Source organism: Halyomorpha halys, unplaced genomic scaffold (assembly GCF_000696795.3).
Source record: "Halyomorpha halys isolate HHAL.00 unplaced genomic scaffold, Hhal_1.1 Scaffold11.1, whole genome shotgun sequence".
In the NCBI taxonomy this organism is placed as follows: Eukaryota; Metazoa; Arthropoda; class Insecta; order Hemiptera; family Pentatomidae; genus Halyomorpha; species Halyomorpha halys.
In genome coordinates, this window is record NW_027111958.1 from 1,063,477 (window position 1) to 1,084,943 (window position 21,467).

The 21,467-nt window shown below is 32.2% G+C and overlaps 2 protein-coding genes across 3 annotated transcripts in view; both read right to left on the minus strand.

Moving 5' to 3' along the window:
• Nucleotides 1–82: 82 nt before the first annotated feature.
• On the minus strand, nt 83–11,969 carry LOC106678902 (U3 small nucleolar ribonucleoprotein protein MPP10). 2 transcript variants are annotated; one of them, XM_024358434.1, is made up of 11 exons: nt 11,793–11,969; nt 11,292–11,659; nt 9,486–9,718; nt 8,113–8,327; nt 6,020–6,243; nt 5,499–5,683; nt 4,495–4,641; nt 3,357–3,465; nt 979–1,139; nt 711–852; nt 83–258 (listed from the first exon to the last, which is right to left on the minus strand). In XM_024358434.1, exons 1-10 carry the CDS (start codon nt 11,858–11,860, stop codon nt 718–720), a joined length of 1,845 nt encoding a protein of 614 aa, XP_024214202.1. In that variant the 5' UTR covers nt 11,861–11,969; the 3' UTR covers nt 83–258; nt 711–717. The 2 variants fall into 2 exon arrangements, with proteins under 2 accessions (XP_024214202.1, XP_014273227.1); XM_014417741.1 differs by having other exon boundaries at nt 707–852.
• A 3,221-nt stretch (nt 11,970–15,190) lies between these two features.
• Dscam1 (Down syndrome cell adhesion molecule 1) overlaps nt 15,191–21,467 on the minus strand; it is a gene marked incomplete in the record, with an annotated part of 134,255 nt that continues 127,978 nt past the window's right edge. Inside the window, 1 exon segment of the mRNA XM_067049882.1 lies at nt 15,191–16,823. Coding sequence (XP_066905983.1) covers nt 16,757–16,823 — 67 coding nt within the window.

The window sequence follows — 21,467 nt, forward strand, 5'->3', positions numbered from 1 at the left end:
ATATATATCCAAGGTCAACTATCTTCTCATCATTATAAAAACTTCAATTATGTATCAAAGAATACACAGGACAAACACTAGATAAAAAAATTTACATATTTATTCGGGACTAATAAAAAATAAATGCACTTAATATTTGTACATGAATAGGTCACATATATTTACAAATTAGAAATAAAAAAAACATTATATACAATATGTTTCACAAATATGGTTTCAATGGTCTTGGTTGACTGATGTAGCAGCATCAAAAAATACCTGTGAAAAGACATAAATTTACATGTAAAACAATAATAATTTGTATTATGTAAAAAACAAAACAAAAAAGAAAATTTTCCCGACATTATTTATTAGAATTAAGTATATAAAATGAAATATACCCATTAAGATATGTAAACAAATAAATACTATAAAAGTAGGGTCTTAGGGCAAACCCACTAACCACAAATGTATCAGTAAGATAATACTATTTTATTTAATTATATTTTTTATAATATACATATTTATTTAATTACCGTTCATACCATAAATCAAATTATGGTATGTGCCTTAATTATGTGGTTGAAGATAAAACATTATAATTAATGAACAATTTAATATTGTAAAAGTTTTCATTTTACCATGTTTTACGACCGAATACCTCATTTACTTTGATAAAAAAAGAAATAGCAGAGAACCATAAGTAAATTGAAAAACTAATAATTACTTACAGAAGTTTTACTTATGAGGCTTGGCTTTAAATGCCTTTTCTTTGTGCTTCTTCGATGTAAATCCGACTTCAGAATTCTCCTGAAGTTTGGTGAAAAATTTGGTTGACGTGCTTATTGCTTTATCCTTGTCAGTCGGTTCAACCTAAACACACATTAAAATTAAAACATGCATTGAGCAACCACTGATTACAACACCATAAAGGTGTTCAATAAAAAAATTAATTAAACAAACAAATGAATAAAGTGAAAAATACCAATGGATACTTACTAGACTAACATTTTTCGACTTCAATACTTTAGAAGCAGAACCGATACTATTCTTTGATTTCTGGAACTTTTTAGACAAGAAAGCTTTTTTCTTTCTCCTTTCTCTACGCTTGTCTGTTTTAGTTCGTTCATCTTTTCCAACCAGAACTTTTTTCTTAGAACCTAGATATGAATCATATATGAATATTAAGAAATCAACAAACATTTCAAATGAAAAAAACAAACAAATAAAATAAAGATTTATGGAAAAATTGCCTTTTCAAGCAACATAAAATTTCCAAATTGGGGATTGGAAGATAAACTAAAAATAAATTTTAAAAAACATACAGTTAACTCTCACTAATATGAACTAATTAATACCAAAGAGGTTTGAAAAAAAAAAGATCATTAACAATAAGTCAATTTAAAAATGAATATTGTGTATTAAAACATTTTTATAATAGAACCAAAGAGAATCATAAACATATGATGCATGGTGGAATTGAATAATTTCATGGAAAATGCAATAAAAAATGGTGGACAGTAGGATGGATATAACCATTTCAATTCTGCATGAAACCTAAAAATATAGGAATAATTTGAGAAACAAAAGATAAGTTATACGTAATACTATTGTTTGAATCATTTTGTAAAGGCCAATTCATCAAATTTGCCTAATTTTACACATCCAATGGGCTGGGAATTTCTTAAAAATGACAAATGGCATACACAGTTGAAGGATAAGGTTTTCAAGCTTCTCCTAATAAATTTTGCCAAAGTCTACTAAAAACTAAATGTTCAAGAACTTGTTTACTAATACACAGCATACCAATCAGTCAAATAGACAATATTAAAAGGGATGAGAGAGAATGAGTTGAGACTAGTCGAATACATTTATATTTTCCCTCTTCGACTCATGGAGTCGACCAGCCAAGGTCTGTATAAATGATGTAGGATTCCCAATGAGCCTAGAATAATTAATTGAATAAGTAAATGGAAAGTAAAAATTCTTTCATAACAATTATCCATTTATTTTAAAAATAAAAAGTATGCAGTGCCTCTCATCCGTTAGTACTTACCTGTTAGGTAAAAATAGGACTAAGACAGGGAGACGGCCTGTCACCAATATTATTTAACGTAGTACTCGATAAAATCGTGAGAGTTCTGGAAAATAAATAACGCAGGAGCTGTAGTAGGGACCAAGAAAAAACACATAAAAGTGAGCTGCCTAGCCTTTGCAGATGATTTAGCCCTTCTAGCGGAAACAGAGGAAGAGGCAATTAGTCAGATAAATACCCTCAAAGATATAGCGGAAAAAGCAGGCCTACAAGTCTCCTACAAAAAGACAGAATTTATGACGACGGATACAAACTACAGCAATAGAGACAAAATACGGAGGGATAAGAGTGACAAAGAAATTTAAATATCTGGGAGAGATAGTATGCAATAACGGTTTGGAGAAAGAGAGCATAAACGAGAAAATCATCAAGTTGGAAAGGCTAAGCTTCGCAACCAGCAATATTTACAATAAAAAGAACCTATTGTCTAATGCAAAAATAAGACATCACAACAAGGTCATAAAACCACTAATTTTAACAACATGTCTCCCTAGCCTGGAAAAACTACTGAAAATAGAGAGAAGGATCCTGAGGAGAATCTATGGGCCCAAAAAAACACAGGAAGGCTACAGGTTAAGACCCAACCAGGAAATCTACAGGGAAATAAATGACCTGGAAACCGAATAAGAATCAGAAGATTGAGATTCTACGGGCACATGATGAGAATGGACCAAAGCAGACTAAACAAGAAACTCTTTGACAGAATCCGTGAATATAAGAGCGTTGGAGAATATATGAAGGAAATGAGAGGGGAAACAAAGAAATTGAAAATAACAGACAAGGACTGCCTAGATAGAGAACAGTACGGAAAAAAATTGAAATAAATAAATGTTCTTGTGGCAAATAAAGAAAAACAGAAGGGTACTACGAGGTCAGAAGAGAGGAAGCAAAGGCACGCAGAAATGATGAGAAGATACTGGGAGAGAAGAAGAGAAAAATTGAGAAGGAAAAAGTAATGATAGTCGCGTGGTCTTCAAAGGCTGTTCCGTAAAAAACAAAAAGTTTCGGGCCGACCTGGTACAGGTTATATTAGGTGGAAAACAAAATAGGTTGAAGATAGAGCTTTGTTAAAGCATAAGTAGTTAATTAAAAATGTGTATTAATGATAAATCCTATCTTACCCAAAGGTATACCTAACCTCTGTAAAGTGGATAAACCTTAATTGGGAAAAAGACCTAGCAGTTGAGCATGATCAAGACCAAATTACCTACTAGCACAACAGTAGGTCTAGAAATAGATTTTTTTTTTTTTTTCAGAAAACAATTTATAAATACAAAATTACCTGATATTTCCTGAGGAGCAAGAGTGCTACTTTCAGCCACAGCCATAGGAATAGCCTCCTCGAGAGAGATAGCGGGAGCATTGCTGATGATTCTAAGCTCATCGACGGCCTGTAATCAATAAACAGAACATTATTAGAGATGCAACCACTAGCAAATGATAAATTAAATTTTTTGGGGCCATTTGTAGCTGAGCGAATTAAAGTGCCATCTTTAATTAGCTCGTGACTTCCACAGCACCGGTTCGAATTCGGCTAGAGGGTCGACTTTTATTTCTGTGGGAGTGTAACCAAATAAAAACTTAACCCCCCACCATGGTTATAATAGGGTGGTACCCTGTAGATAACCCTTCTGTATGTCAGAAATAACGAGTAAGAGGTTTATAAAAACAAGAATTAATTCTTACGCTGAATCTATACGTTTGTCATTTACCGTAAAACCAAGACTTGAACGAATGTTTGGTGAACAAAGGAAGCAACAAACGCCTGTATCCACACACTGGTGTGTTCTTATGACTTTTGTTGTCAGCTATTACATTCGAGTTATACTATTTTCTTTATACACATGAACAAAATAGAGGTAGGTGAAATAAAAAGAAATGTAAATACCAGCTAATTAGAAGATAGATGATACAAATTCATATAAATAGTACTACATAATCTATTAATTCAACTTTTGTTTTAGATTTTTTAACAATTATTTATTAATTTAATTACCCAAACATATAATATTTTTATAAAAAATTTTTTTCACCGTATTAAATAAAAAACAAACCGTTAAAGTTAACTGGCAAGATTTTAAAAATAGTATTTACACTAAATATCAAATTTGAAGGTTGGGTAATTTCTTTAATTAATTTAAACACAGAGAGCGCAAATATTAATCTATTGGAATTTTTAAAACAAGGCTAACTGGACCATGCATGTAGATGCACCACAAGTGCCCTTTGAATTGTTCACAAAAACTGACATTCAGCCAAATTACAAATTTATGCCAACAAGTACCAGTCAATCCAAATAACTCATCTGCATGCTTTTACACGCTCAAAAATTATGTAGTTTGGCAAACGTATAGAAGTACCTTTAAACATTAACTTTTAAGAAATACAAGACAAATAATAAAACCATTAGAGCAACTCACAGGTCTAGGAGTATAATGAAAATTAGACAATGTATCTAATTTCTTGAAGACAGATTTCATCATTTTTTTAATTTCCTCTTTCTGCTGGGAAATTTCTTCGCTTTCGGCTTCTTGATCATTGTTAACTTCTTGTTTACTCAAATATTCCTGCAAAAATAAATAAATTATTATTTATTTATCGGGAAAACCCTATCTCATAAAAACTCAATTATTCAGAAAATTTAATATAAACATAAGTCAGATGTGTCAAATTTTTAAGGGATCAAACCGTGCGGAATAAAATAAAGAAACCATCGGACATTTCATTAGCAACATAGAATAGTAATATAAAAGAAAAATATTCTATTGCTTCCGTTGGCCTGGCATCCAGTACACCATGTTTGACAGTTGAAGAGTTGCTGCTGTATTCCATATGCCATAAATGGCTAGGCAGGAGATTAAAAAAAAAAAGTTGAGTTACTCAGAGCTCATATTTTGTGGTTGATTTTTTGAATAACATTAAATATTCTAAAAAATAATTTAATTATTTTACATTTTTTTTAAAATAAAAAACTTCCTACATTATATCAGAAACAATTAATTATTTGAATCAAACTTTATATTTTAATGTTTACCTTAAAATAAATTAATTATTTATTAAATATTCCAAGAAACCATTAATTAAAAAATTTACCAAGTTAATTCAATTTTATATTCACTCATTACTTTTAAAAAGTTAGTTATATAGTTCGGGATCCCTAATATTCACATTGAAATAAGTCTGAACAGGACAGGACGGAGAAAGAAGCACGAATTTCTCGTGAATGTCTAAATAGATTTTCATTTTAATATACCAAATTAATGAAAATAACATTTACTACAGCTTCTATTCTCTTCACATTTTAAGTTGCCTTCAAGGGACGTTATGGTACTCCCTGCCCTAAATACAATATATTCTTTTGGCTCCCTTTAGTCAGGTAAAAAGGATAAAAAAAGTTATTAATATAAAATAACAATACTTATACCTGTTCATAAACTTGAGCAAGGGAAAATTTACTTTTTTCTTGATTCAAAACAAGTTCCTTCTTGAGCTCGTGTTGAACATGGACTGGTTTAATTTTCCTTTCAACGTCGTCAAATGCCCTGTCTTTAATCCTCTTAATAATTATAGATTCCAGATCAAGCGTAACCTTTTCAGTCATAAGAGGTGCTGAAAAAATTAAATAAAACTGAAATGGATGCATGTATTTTTTTTTTATCTGTATATTTAAAGGTGATATAAAAATCAAACTTTTTTTTTTTTTTAGTATGGTTGAAATTCAGGATTATATTTTACAATGTACAATTAAATTAATTGTAAATTTTAAATAGATTTTTCAAAATATGCCAAAACTTTTATTAAAAACTGGTCTATTTCACATTTTGTTTTGGAGCTCTCTTTTTTATTATTTAAATGAGTAAGATCCTCCAACAGTAAAATAGTTAAGATATCTTTTGTTTTATAATTAGTTTAATTTTTAAATCAATAAAACATAAATGAACTTACCTGGCCTTGTTGTTAAATCAACATCGACAATTTCCTCTAGAAGAGAATTAATGGGACGTTGCTGTGCATCGACCTCTCCTCTCTGCGGCCAAGGTTTTTCTTTTAATGCAGCCTCTTCAAGCTTAGCTATTTGCTCCTTAAGTCTAGAGTTTTTCTTTTCAAAAGAAGATTTTTGCTCAATTTCAGATTCATCACTGTCGGATTCTTCTTCATCTGACATGAATCTAAAACAAGAAAAATTAAAGGTTAATATTTACTTCATTAACTTCTTTAAATATATTGCTTTATTTCAACCTATAAAATTTATCTGATTTATTAATCTCAATCAAATAACTACTTGCGTTTATTTCTTGAAATAATTATTCGTTCATTGAAAGAAACCAACATATTTCTGCAATAGTTATCTTATGATTGCCATTTTACTACTTACTTTTTTTAAAATACATTATTTCTCAAAAACACAAAATAATCATTTCTGAAATAACATTTAAAATAAATTAATACTGGAAATTAACATGGTCTGTCTACAAGACGACACTTTACTGCCATAATGTAAATTATATAACAGTTGCTGCCGAGACAACATTTATCCTCAACTATCTAAAATGAACTTAAATTAAAAATTCAGAAAAATTATTTGATAAAATTATATTTTTCTTAACTAATTATTTCATCCATCATGAAATAACTATTTGTTATATCAAAATTTAATTTTTGTTGGTTAAGCAACAATTTATTTTATGGTTCTATTTGAAACTCATCAAGTCTCAGGTTCAACTCTTGTTTTTCTGCAGGATAAATACGGCTACCTGGTGTATGGCGGACTCTTGGATGAATTCAAAGCTGAACTTAAACATCTTATGAACTATTCAACACTAATTGTTTTCGGAATAATAATCCAAACCCATATTATGCCAAGTTGAAGAGAATCTACCCTTCCTATCAATGACAGTATTTTATATCATCCTTCGTATAGCAGGTAATTAGAACTCAATGTTTCTCCTACATTTAAATTATCCGTTAAATATCATGTTGCCAGGTCCCGAACATCTCACTCTTACCCTCCACCACATTTTTGACAACCTAACCTAAGCTTCCTCATTATGGAATTCTAACTAACGTTAGAGGTTGTCCGTAATGGAGGTTATCCAAAAAGAAGGCCAATGCAGTGTACCATTAGATTTTCAAAACTCTTATAGGCAAGAAAGAAGTAAACAGAGATGCCAAAATATGGATATTTAAATCTGTGTTCCTCCCAGTCCTCTTGTATGGATCAGAAATCTGGACAGCACGTAGGAAGGATAGTGTCAGCAGAAATGAGATTCCTCCGAAGAATAGTTGGTTAGGCCAGGAGAGACTGTGTCAGAAATGAAAGGATTCAGGAGGATCTGGATGTGAAATCAGTGCGAGACACAATGTAAGAGTGGCAACTGAAGTGGTATGGACACGTCTGTAGAGTGGACAATACCAGAAAAGCCAGGTGATATTTGGAAGCAAGGTCGGGAGGAAGACAGCCTCAGCAGACCCAGGTGCATGAGTACATTGGAAAACTAGGGGCAGCAAGAGGAGCGCACCATCACAGAGATGAGACTAGCCAGGGACCGGTGGGCTAGATGGACAGAGAGTGCAACTCCATGCTTGACGACACACAGGAGTTAGAGGAAGAAGAAGAGGCTATCCAAAATACTTGTACAATGTACAAAAACCGAAATTCAAAGTTTGACGACTCCTAAAAAATTTAGTTTTTGATTTTAAATGAGTAAGGTAGCAGACAATTATTATTAGTTTATATATTAATTATCAATTTCTAAGCCTTAAATGAAATTTATTAATTTGTAGACATTGCCTATTTTTGTCCTATAGATATGGACATAACCTTTTGTAGGTTTTTTTTTTAAATCTATTTTTAACAAGTATAGAACCATTATTTAACCTATATAAACCCTATAACCTATAGGGATTGTTGTGCTTTCCTTCATATATTTTTATCCATCAATAATTCAACATTGAAAAAAAAAAAAGAAGTGATGATGCCTATTTTTCTTATGTTCCAGAATAATAAAGTTATTTTTCATTTTGTTTCATTACTTTACCTAACTTTTCCCTTTTTATTAGCTTTGTCAGAATTTTTTTTCTTTGATTGATTTTTAGAGTGATTAGCTTCATCTACATCTTCATCATCATCCACATCTTCATCATCATAATCCTCATCAGAAAGATTTGAGTCCTCATTTTCTTCTTTTTTCTTAAGAGTTTTTTTTCTTGATGGATCTTCGAAAAAATCTTTAAACATAGGTCGCTCAGCATCCTAAAAGCATAAAGAAAAATGGATTAAAACACACAAGGGTACTGATATGAATGGATTTGTTACTCATTCAGTAAGTAAAAGTATATGTCAACTCACGATTATCCATGGAATTGAGTACTGTGCTGTAGATAACCGAACTATACTTACACTTGACATAATTATATATTTATACGATAGTACTGAGATCCTTTTATAGCCAGAGGAGCACTTCAAGGTAGGCATTGGGGTCCGCTGTGTACAGGGGAGCTTTGTGTAGCTTAGTCGTTGTCTGCATACACATGAGTGGGGGGGACCAGCCTTTCCCTTGCAGACCATGTTGACCAAGAGGACAGTGCCCAGCCACTTCCCAGGTCTTGATGTAGAAGTGATCTCCCGGAAGAGTGGGTTTGCACAGGCCTTCAGCATATCAAAAAATTTAATGTCCCGTCAGCCAATGAGCTCCAGCATAAGGAGGAGTGTGTTCCCTCTGATGATCTGCTGTAGGAAGGAGTTCCGGTAGCTCTGGAATTGGTGAAGTCCACGAAACTTCAGCATGGTAAGCTTGAATCTTTATCTGATGTGCCTGTAGAATGTCAGATGCCTTTCCAGCATCACACCGAGGTAGAGGATAGAGTTTAGATATGCACCTGACTTCGACTTCAACCAAGAAGGTTTTTGGACTTCTTCTCCCCTGGAAAGACATTACAATAGCATCTGTCTTAGCCATGTTCACTTATATGCCGATCTTCTTGAGGGCATCAATGATAGAGACTGATGCTTTCAGTACTAGCTTAAGAACCCAACGAGGTCGGGTGCTGGAGACATAAATACTAATGTCATCAGCATAGCCTGCTAACACCACTTCCTTGTAAGTGACCACAGGTGCTGTGAAGACAATAAATAAGAGTGAACCCAGTACCAAGACTTGAGGTACTACACAGGTGGTGGGAATTGGAGAGGAGTAGTCCTCGCCAACTCATACAACAAATAATCTTCTGCTAAGGTAGCTTTCAATCAGTTAGCGTAAGCTTTAACTATATATAGTTTATCGTAGCATTTATTCTTCTTATATTGAGAAGATTGGAGATAATAGTCAAAAAATGTAAATAATGGAACTATTATGATACTACAATAATTTTTTTTCTTTGAATTAAGGAATAATATATAAAAAAAAATTACCTCATCATCACTAGATAATATATCAGTGAAGTAATCGATTCCATCATCACCACCATTCATATCCCCATTTTCGGCCTTCTCTAGAAAACTTTCCATTTCATTATAATCAAAGAACACATCTCCAGTATTAGAAGAAGTGCCCCTGTTAACTTCAGATGTTTCATTCATCTGGTCTAAATCATTTTCTTCATCTTCATCTTCATCATCCATACTTTCCACATTCTCTGTTTTATCTGGAAAATATATTTCATCATTATTAATCTTCTTCCCAATTTTGTAGGAAGGTTATTTAGCTATTAATTTGGGTACCAAGATTTGTTTTTAAATATTATATCGTTTTTCTCATTACAGCTGTAGGCATTTTGTTTTTTTTTCCTTCAGTTTTCAAAACCTGGTTTTATAATTATCCTCATATGCTAAATACATATATTTATCCTACAGTTTGGCACCCTGTTCCAGCCAGAGTGGGACAGTAGAGTTTTCATTCTGTGGAACCCCCACAAAATAAAAGTCAACCTACCCATGCCGGAATAGGAACAGTTCTGCTACAGTTGTGAGGTCGTTAAGGTAACGCCTTGACTCACTTACAATGGCCTCAATTTAAACCGAACAGAAAATTAAAAAAATTCCACTGCAGCTAATTGTTAGTTATTCACAAAATTAACTAAAAAATCACCAATGGGTTCAATTCTCATTTGGAGCAGTTAATATTTATTTTTCGGCAGCCCCGAAAAATGAATCTTGACATTCCCACCTTAGTTTGTATGCAGCGGCAACTCAGGTTGCCACCAGAAGTTGGGAAGAAGGACCGCTAGGCCCACTTGCCGGACTTATTCCTCCCACCAAGTACCAGTACTAAGAAATAGAATCATCGCAATAATACAATTTAACAGTGTATCAAGTTATGTTTGAGTTTAAAACTTCTAATTGTTGAAGGGAACTGAAAAAAGAGGAGTGAGAAGAGGGTGGTGGCTAAAGATTATGATACAGGAATGCTGGGTAATTGAATAGGTGGCATGGCAGGAAACTTTGGCACATCTGGCAACGGGGAAACTGATAGGTTATTCAGGAATGGTTTCTGTAAGCTGTTTCTAGACGGACCCAGCAACAATCGAAGTAAATTATTATATCAACTGAAAAGGATCACTCTAAAAAAATTACAGTGCTCTCTACCAATCACTGTAAATTGAATAAACACATGTTCAATCTCAAGCTGACAGGATTAGCCATCTGAAGAATCTGCCACAGTGAGATGTAAATGCATATCACACTATCATTTGGTGGGACCGAATTACAGATTTGAGGTATGGCAGGTCCAATTCAGTGTTAACTGATCAATCCACTAACTAAAATGAGATTTAAAAAATCTAAAGTCCTAAACAGCTCATAAAGAGTGTACAAAATAGGTCTACAATAAGCCAGTAAAAAAAAAAAAGTTAAATCAAAGCATATTGATAACAGTATACAAGTGTCACTCCACACGAGAATGGGTCGATTCTAGCTTATATCACATGTTCTATGGTTATGGGTTATAATCTTCATTATTATTACTAATTTAATAGGATCACAGCTGTCGGCTTCTTAACAAAAAAGAAAGGTAAACAAATCCTCTCCAGATCTCATTCAGTTTAGATCTGAAATAAAAAAGAATCACTGTAAAAGTGAATACACACTAACTGCCATGTTGGAGTGACAATTATGAACTAAAACCAGTAAAGTGAACAATAACCCATTTCTCACCATAATAATATTACTAAAAATAAATTATACAATTAAATTGATTTTCAAATACTTAAATAGACTTACCTGAAATTTCCTTTTCATCAGAACTACCTTCTGATTCACCTGAACAACTTTCTCCATTTTCCTCATCATCTTTAGAATTATCGGGCTGCGAAGGGTCAGGTAAATCACTTTTCTTACAATATGGAAAACTTACTTCTGACTGATTTAGAAGCAACTTTGTAATACCAGGAACATAAGATTTCAATGTTTTGTTTCTCAGTTCTATTTGTTGCCAAATTTGCTCTGATTCGAAATTTTCAATAAAAATTTCATTAAGCATTTCATTTCTTTTACGTTTAGCCAAAATTCTATGATCAGGCCTACTAACCATCAATTTGAAAACATCAGCTAAAAGCTCTTGAGTATTACTGCTCTTCAAAGCACTTTTTCTAAAATAATATTAGGAATTAAAATAGAGTAAAAACTTCTAATCTTTTATAAATGCAAGAGATTATTTAGATATGAATGATATTTTTATTTCCAAATTAATACCAAATAGTTATTCTAGTATTTCAACAATACCTGATATAATTCAAAGGTTTAGATTTCGGCTCCTCGAATTTAGCAAGGACAGAATCTATTGTATCCATTTTTAAATTATAGATTAGTTCTTCCTAAGGACTATGATAATTAAAATTAAATTACACTCAACTACTCCACTCACAACATTATACACAAACGTGCTAAGGGGAGGTAATCTCAAACATTGTTATATTACAAAGAGGTCAGAAGTGAATAATACAATCGATAGCTGAAGATGGTAAGACATGTAATATAAACAATTAAACTTTTTAACTTCCTTCCCACCACCAAAGGTCTAGACGAGAAAGATATTATAACTGAGTCAATTTTTCCCTGCTGGGTTTTTAACAAATGTTTACGTTTTAATATCCCCTGAGTCCAAATATGCCATTTTGGGTCATTGCTCTGTGTGTTAGAGCCACGACTAACTCACAGAAGAACGGGTGTTTTGTTAGTTTAAGACACCCCATGCTTGTGGTTTAGATAGACACAAAAACAAAAATATGATTTAGCGCAGAAACGGTTCTGACAGTTTTGATGTAGCTTGCTGAAAGTTTTCTTCTTATAGCCCTCTAACATTTCATGTTTAGTACATAGTAATGACGAAAATAAAATTGTATTCGCACATTTCTTGAAAAAGCTCAACGAAGGAATTAATGCTCTATTTCCCCGAATCGGAGCAGAGCTCGCAGCCTCCCTCGCACTAGGATATATCCCAAAGCCATGGAAAGTAGCATATTAGTTTTATTACTGAGAATCGCAAGGAGTACTATATTCTCGCTAAAACCTTTCGACCTAAAAGCTTATCTTCCTTTCTTTTTCTGGAGAAGTTGGTAGCAATATACCTAAAAATCAAGCTGCTACAAATTCATCCTCTTCACCCTAATCAGCAAGCCAATCTTCAGAGAAATTAAGTGAGGCTGTCCTCCATTCTATATTCAGGGAAATAGAAGAAACCCTGTTATATGGAGTCCATTCCTGATTTTTGGAAGCTAAAAGTTATTACGCTAGAACACTGGGTGATTGATAATGGATATCTAATCGAATGGTGAGATGTTCCCAAGGAAGCTACATTTCACCTTTGTTTTAGCATCAATAACGAAAAAGCTATAGAGAAAATTCCATCTCTATGCTCAGGAATTTACGGATCAGGATGTGATCCCCATTCCAATAAATTCATAAATACTGTTTTCGAACCCATACGATGTTATCAAGCGTGATGTACTGAAACGCATTTATCTATCTAAACATCAAAAACAAAATCAATCTTTTTCACAAAGAAACTAATCTTGGACATCTTTAGGATTAAAACTTTCTCTGGCAACTCCTGTTAAGCCAAAACGTCAAATAACTCGGTATTGTTTTAAATGTCACGCTAAGCTGTGGTACACATTTCACATAAACCAAAAGGAAAGCTACAGTATCCTTCTGGTGGGTAACATGTGATGTCAGTTTAAATCCAAGAGTTATGCATTGGACATGCACAGCAATGAATATAACCTAAAATTCAATATGGAGTTATTGTGTAGTGGACAGCCCATAATTGGAATAGTGCAAATGCACATATAAATTCAAAGATTATCAAAATGATGTTCATTACAAGCACTTTGTACCACACCAACTGAGACTTTTAAGAGTTATGCTTTCTTTTCCTGCTACACTTTTAGATGAAATGTTATGGGGTAATGGATTACTTAAGAATTAATAGTATTGAATAGTGGCTAGAAGTAGGAAAACCACACCAGATAGATTCATCTAAAAATAACGAAAATGGAGCTCCTGATATTACAATACTGCTCCTCACCACTTGATAGAATCCCTACTTTAGACACAAAAGCATACCTTGCTTGTACCTTGTACCTAGTACCTTTAGAAACTGGATAGGGCACAAGGTTCAGTAGAAATTCCAAAGGACAATCCGCACTGTTTTGTAGTAAATCAAAAAGACAAGATTAACTTAAAAGTTGTGAGCATCCACATATGCACAGTTGTGTGAATACTTAATTTATTTCAGCTTTTCACTTAGCAAATGTTCCACTGTATTCCAGAGTTATTCGCCAAACTGTCGGCAGCAGTATGTTTCAAAGTTATCGGTTGTGATGGACAGACATCACTTTCCACTCTAGTATTTAGTCAACTATTTAAACTTGAGAGTCTCCAAGAACTCCACACTGGTGAGGAAGTGCAAGCAAGTTATAAAGGCACTTGCTTGTTTTAAGATCCTTAAGCTAGTATAAGTCTAAGGACAGATAAAGGCAATGAGAAAGCATGCTGAGACCAAAACTATTTCTTTTTTGCAGCATCTCAAACCGAGACCAATGTAAATAGGCTAACTGGACATGGAGAAGAGCAAACAAGGAGTACAGGGAATGTGTTGTGATGCAAACAAGTCAAACTTTTGAGTAAAAACCTATCCTACTTGAGCCTTTGATTGCTAATACTGAAAAGAGTTAAATCCAAACTGATGGGTATGGTTTTACATCAATAAATTTTATGATTTAAATGTTAAATGACATTGACAAATTATATTTGAACCATCATGGAAAAATTATTGTTTTCACTACATCTGCGGGTGCAACAGTTGCTGCAGTAAAGTGTAATTAGGTTTTGAGGTGTTAGTAACTTAAAGATTTTATAAAAATAGTTATCATCTTACAGCACAGAGCTCAGGAGGAAAACTATCCAAGAGCCTTCCCTTCAAATGGTCCACCATTAAAATTGTCATGCTCATTTTGAATGTAACATACCCAATTTTGAGCCTGCAGTTCTTAAAGTAATTAACCATAATTTATCAAGGCTAGATAGAGCTGCTTTCCAATTTTTTTTTTCATTAAGTTGGTGCTGTGTAGAGATAAAATATTGATAGTAACAATACTTTGAAATCACTAAGGTTTTAGCTTAGGTCTCAGTGGGTCATATCCAACTTCATTTTATAGTCCAACTATAATGTTTTTCTTAATTTAAATTACAATTTATTTAAAAAAATAAAAGAAATTCCTTTCAGTTTCTGTGAGGATGTGTTTCTTGTCACAAACATTTTAAACATTGTATTCTCTTGCTCCCTTGACTACCGGACCAAATTCATAACTCAGTGATACAGGCTTTAAGGCTCTTGCCCTAAGAACCGTTCTATAAACACAAGGAGAGTTTCATTTATGCTCTTTATATTTAAGATAAGTATGTACTTGTACCAAAATTACTTACCAAAACCTAACTTAGAAAATTTTATTCAGCATTTGCTCCAACTTACCTCTTCCTTCTCTTGCAGTAGACGCCACAATAGTTATAAGTAAGTAATGCTTATAAGTAGTAAGAAACAGTAAGATTAGGTATCTAAGTATCTTAAGGAAATATGAAGGAGAAATAATTGAAGAGGGTAATAAAAAATACACACAAAACACATTTTGTGGAACTGTATTAACAGAAGATTAAACTTTGGTACAAATAGCATTATATAACAGACTGAAAAACTACAATGTAGGTTTACCAAGCCAAATGAAACAGTGCCACGTGAGCTTAGGTAAAGGATATATTATATCATATACAAATATTCGTATCATTATAAATAATTAATTTCATAAAATTAGCAGAGTAGTGGCACCTTTAATGAAAGAAGATAAGTTTCGACTGAATGTTATACACAGAAAATATTTATATGCATTATAGTAAAATCATTCTAAATAATCAGTCAGTATTACAAACATTAAAAACCACACAAATATAAGAAGACTGACATTTCAACATTCAAACGCTCACAAAAATTGTCCCTAGAGACAATTTACCCAGTCTTCGACAGCACTAAAGCTCTTAAAGTCATTCTCTCTTCCCAAAGCATTAGTGCAACAAAAAAAAATGTACGAGTCGAATCACCATCGATGATTCAATCGCAATAAAATTAATGTAAATCTGGAGCAATGTATTTAAAATTACTTTAATTTTAATTAAAACATCAATAAAATTTTTTTCCCTTTTCATTATTTTTTCTTTTTTTTTCTCTCTTTTTTTTAAAATTATTTTTTCAATAATTCCTCTCCTCCTTTTCATCGAGCCTTCCATTCAATATCACTTATCGATTAAAAACTGATTTATACAACTGAAAAGCAGATATCAAACATATTTACAAAAGCATAATTACCAATAAACATTTTCTCCAAGCAAAACAAACAGTTAACATGTATCAATAAAAATAAAGAAAGCTCCTACATCACAATGTATATATTTATATAACTAATTCTATTCTATGAAATCTGTTCGATGATTTCAACGATTCTTACGCCAAAGATCTTAAATACTAAAGTTTTAAATTGGTAAAATATTATATTTATAAAGATTATATTACAGATATAACTAGTAATATCCTCAAAAATTAGAAGAAAAACAATGAGTTTGGTACGTTGTGCTAGACAATAGGTTTTTGCGCTTAGCTAAAATTTACAACAAATGTTTTTTTTTTTTTAAAGGAAGGGCTTAAAACAGCAGGCAAATATGCTTAAAATAACATTAAATATTATTAAAAGAAGTTATTTAAAATGGTGTTCTTACATTAGATTATAATATTATCTACTTTGAAAACTGTTTTGAGCTTATGATAAAATATACAGGTATAATATTGAAAATGCATATTTTATTATATTATAAATTTAAAATGGCTACTAATAGCTTTGTGGACAATGGTAATACACCTATCTAAAATCGTGTAACTATAGGTATTTTAAAAGTTAATATTTTATACAACCTCGCCTCTTAGATTACATACAGCAATGATAAAGAGAATGTTTTTAATAATTATCATAAGAAATAGGATATATGTTAAGATTAAAAAGACAGTCAACTACGAGACAACAAATAGAGGCTCAGTGGTTTGATAAGACTACCTTTAGCACCTTATAATTTTTTTTTTTTTTTACGATGATGGTAGAGGAAAGGTGTTAGTTGTCATTTAGCTATGGCACACAGACTAGAGGTTACACTGCCACAGTATCGTATGCTGTGAGCCCTCCGTTTTGGAATTGTTGGGGCCCTCCTTCGTTTCTGTAAAAATAAAACAGCTTAGTAATAAATAAAACAAAAAATAGAACAGTTATTCATTACATGAGTTAAATTTATAAAACACATTAACCCTTGGCCCTGGCAAGGCATATCTTTTTTTTTTCACCATCTGGCCACTGATCCTAATTCTTAATCTTTTTTTGGATGGCAGAACCGTTTAGGTAGAATTAGGTGAATGGTGGAATCCTTGTATATCATTTGATACAACAGAGTGTCAAATTGCTATCTTTTGGGCAAAATCTAAAATGATCAGGTTCAAAACTGTGTTGAATTGACATTGAATGACTCATTCCTAAATTATTTTGTGGAAGCCAGTAGAACCTTATTTGAGAAGTCATTTGATAGCATTGTTTGACCATGTTATTTCACTCCAATGAGTGTATCAAGAAGTGTCACGGCGCTACGTAATGGGGAGGTGAGTTGGGAAATAATTATCTACCAAAGCCGGATTCAAACCCAGGTTCTTGGAATTAGTAGCACAGTTTCTTACCACTGAGCTACCCGCTCCATTCATATGTATCTATATATTGTTTATTATTTTGGGCTGGGTCAAATCTAATTTGGCCATTTCAGATATCTCTGAACTTACCAGATTGGAAGAAGATAGTTGACCGTATGCTAATATAAAATATGAAGTAGATTGGGGGAAGATAGTCCGGGTGGCTGTCAATAAAGGTATCAAAACTATTTATTGTTATTCTTATCAGCCCTGACGAAGCCCTTCAAAGTGGGACGAAACATTGGTTAACAATAAATAGTTTTCTTTTACTATTTTAATACCTTTATTGACTGCCAACCAGACTATCTTCCTCCAACTTACCAGGATATTGATTATCTCAAATATATTTAAAAAATAATTCATTCATCCCCCACCAGACTGTGTTTGACTTTTTTTAAAATTTCTTTTAATATAAATAAATATTTTATTATTATAAATAAAAATATATTTGGTATTAACTTAGTTATTGATTTCTCTTAATCTGTTTCATTAACACTATTCCGTTTTCAGAAAGTTAATAAATTATAAAACATTGGTGTTTTTACAGGATCTTTGCCACCCTCTCCCTACTACAGGGCTAACACTCACAAAGTCTATCATCCTATGGCGCTATTTAAGTTAATTTACCCTTCTAGCAGATCTAGTTGTTCCCTCGTTCTTCATTACTCCCTTACTTGCCCTTATGATAATAACTGCTTGTACTAATTTGCTGTACAGTTCAGTGTCAATATTTCTTTCAATTCAATTCTGTTTCTCACCTCTAAAAATATACACCCTTCAAGATTTCTACAATATTCGACATCAAGTTCAATTATTCTTTCTTCCCACCTCTTTATCCAATACAGCATATTCTAATTTTCATCTTTTATGGATCAAAATAGACTATACATTCATATGCACTAAACCTGTCAATCCGTAAGTACTCACTCATTATCATTCATTCAGTTCACCTCTTATAGCCAAAATCACACTAAATATGAGATTTTTTTTTAAGGCAATCCACAGCCAACGTGATGTTTGCTTAGTTATCTAAAGGTAAACAACCTACTCTGATCATGGTGGGAGGTCAAGTTTTTCATTTTGTGGGACCGCCACTCGATGAAAAAGTTAACACTCCGAGGCTGGATTCGAACCGCACCGCCTGCAGATCTCAGAACGATAGACTTAGCCCTATCCTCCGTTTTTTAAACGAAGCTTTTTGGCAATCACACATACATTTTGTATTTCCATAGGGACTTTAGGCCACAAATACTATGAATTAAAAAAAAACTTTATTTCTCGGCCTATTAACTAACAGGAAAATATTAAATATGATAAAAAAAATCCAATATATCTATTCTTGCCAAGTTAAGGGTTAATGCTCTAGCTCTAAATCTTGAAGTGATATATCATTTCTTAGATAAATTGAAAATATGACTTATCAAGAAATGATTGTATACATTTTAGATAAATATTTCGAAGTTATTCTAGATATATATAAATATCTCTGAAATATGTAAACCTGCTTTTAAATGAAATTAAAAAAGCAGGTTTACATAGTTCGTTGTCATTCTAGATCATCTGGTAAATTAGTTGTTTATCTATCGAATATCCTGAAATATGTAAACCTGCTTGGCGACTAAAAACTTCATCCTTAATGTACTTCTTTGAATTTTATAAATTAAAAACAAAAAAACACATTTAGACAATTGATAACAAATATTTTTTTTAAAAACTTAATAATCATAACTTCTCTAGAATTTGTGCTGTAAATAATATATATAGTCAATATATAAAGTAAATTTTGTGCAAAGCTAAACTACACAGATACTATAACACTTACGTATTCCTTTACACATGATATTCATGTAACAAAAAGAAAAAGTGCATCTTTAACAAGCACACTCCACACATTGAATACAATACTTAATTACAAAAAAATAGAGTGCAATATAATAGAAGCTAAATATTAGAAATTATATTAAAATTAATAATATGTATCTATATATATATCCACATACTAAATAGTGTTAAATGTAGTGTATTAAGTGTAATGTTATATTTAACAGTTTTCATATTTTGTAATTAAGGTAAATAGTTTTAAGATCGGTCAAAAATATTTTTTCAAAAATTTTATTTTTCATAGTTGGAAATAAGATGGAAGATGGATTGACAAACTTTATTTTAAATCAGCATGAAAAGTACTTTTAAAATCACATCACTGTTGTAAAACATTGCTCTAAAAGTTTTTAGATATTGTATCTTAGCCAGAGCCAATATCATATAACATTTATACTAAAGGAAGTAACTGGAAATTGAATAAGGAACTAAATAAAATAATTTTAAAATTACTGAGTTCTTATGGATTACTGAGGGTAGGATAGTGTTTCAAAAGAGAACCAATTTTTTTTTTTTAAGAAAGTCAATTAAAAGGACTAAGTATTCATTGTTTGTGATTAGGAGAGAATGGTAGAACTGTACACACCATTACAACTAACTTTTTAACAGCAATAAATGTCTCCAGTTATTAAAGGTGGGAGTGGTAGTTTACACACTGAGTAGTTTTAGCAGAAGTTAAAACATTGATTGATATAAGTAAATTTGTTCAAATACTGCTCTATAAGTAAATACTTTCAAGGGATAATTAGACGAACAGTTATCATGGGATATTGGAGGCAGGACAGAGAGCCAAAACTAGCACTAATAATTTTTTCTGTTATGATTTCTTTGGTATTGTAATGTACATTGATCAATATTAGTGGAGGATGTAATTTGACTTCCTTGAAAAATAAGAAAGCATGTTTTTCAAAATCATTTTATTCATCCTAACTATTTTTATGAGATGATAGAGAAAGACTCAAAAACTAAAAAAGAGAAGCAGAGGGAATTGACTTGCAGAGAGAGAGAGAAATACTTTATTCATCTATGCTGCCTAAATACATCAGGTTGCTATATCACACAGCATACTTATCAATCCGTAATCGGACATATATAAATTATATATAATTACATGGTATAATAAGATATAAAGAAAACAATTTTTTTCCCTACAGTTTCCCTTTACAATCAATTTCGGTCTATGCACCAAATACAAATATTTCAATTCATTCCTTTTTTTTCCCATTTCTGTTCCTTCAATTTCACCATTTCATAATTTTTAATTCACCCGATCAACAAATTCGCTCTCCGGGCTTCACCCTCCTAGATTCAGTCACCTGTATATGAAACAAAATATATGATTATAATCCAAAAAATCCACCCTAACGGCATGGTCTACATGAATGACAAATCGTTTCTGAAAGTAGACAGTTTCAAATACTTTGGCTCCACAATAACATCAATAAATAACTGATTTAGATAGACCAGCATGTAACAAGTGCAAGCCTTCTCTCTGTCAAGAATACTGAAATGCCTAAAATCTCTAAAAGTCTGATGCTAAGAGTGTACAATGCCATGATAAAGCCAGCTCTGACATACGGCTGTGAGACCTGGGCTCTAAAAGGGATCCTAAAAAGTAGAATTGAGAAAATCCTTCAGAGAAGAACTCAGAAGAGCTGGAGAAGAACTAACAGTGAACTGCTAGCAGAGACTGGTCAGTCAACGTCTCATGATATGAAGGCAAGGAAGTTAAGATGAGCGGGACACAGCTACGGACGCATCTACACAACAATGAATCCTATTATAGTTGACAAGAGATCATATCAGAGGCCAAAAACCGGATCAATAGGCAGAATCGACAAAAATGCGAAAGAGCTGCATGCAGCAAATTGGAAAGCAGTAGACCAAGACAGACAAGTGTGGAGAAGGCTGGTTTGGGTGGCCAAAGATCTACAAGGTCAGTAGAGCCAAAAATAATAATAATAATAAGTTGAAGAAATAAATCATTTGTCTAAAATAGTAGCATCTCCTTTATTTTTGTTTCCACATACAGACTTAATGGTCTGGAAATGTATTCTTGTAAATTTTTTATTGAGTATGAGCTAGCAACTTTGATTGAAATGATTTTTTTGGGCTATGAAACTAGAATAAGTAATGAACATTTTAGTATCAGTTTTTATATGAAACTATCTGTTGTTATTAAACATTTTGATAGATTTAGCATCAGTTTTTATATGAAACTATCAATTGGTATTAAACATTTTGATAGG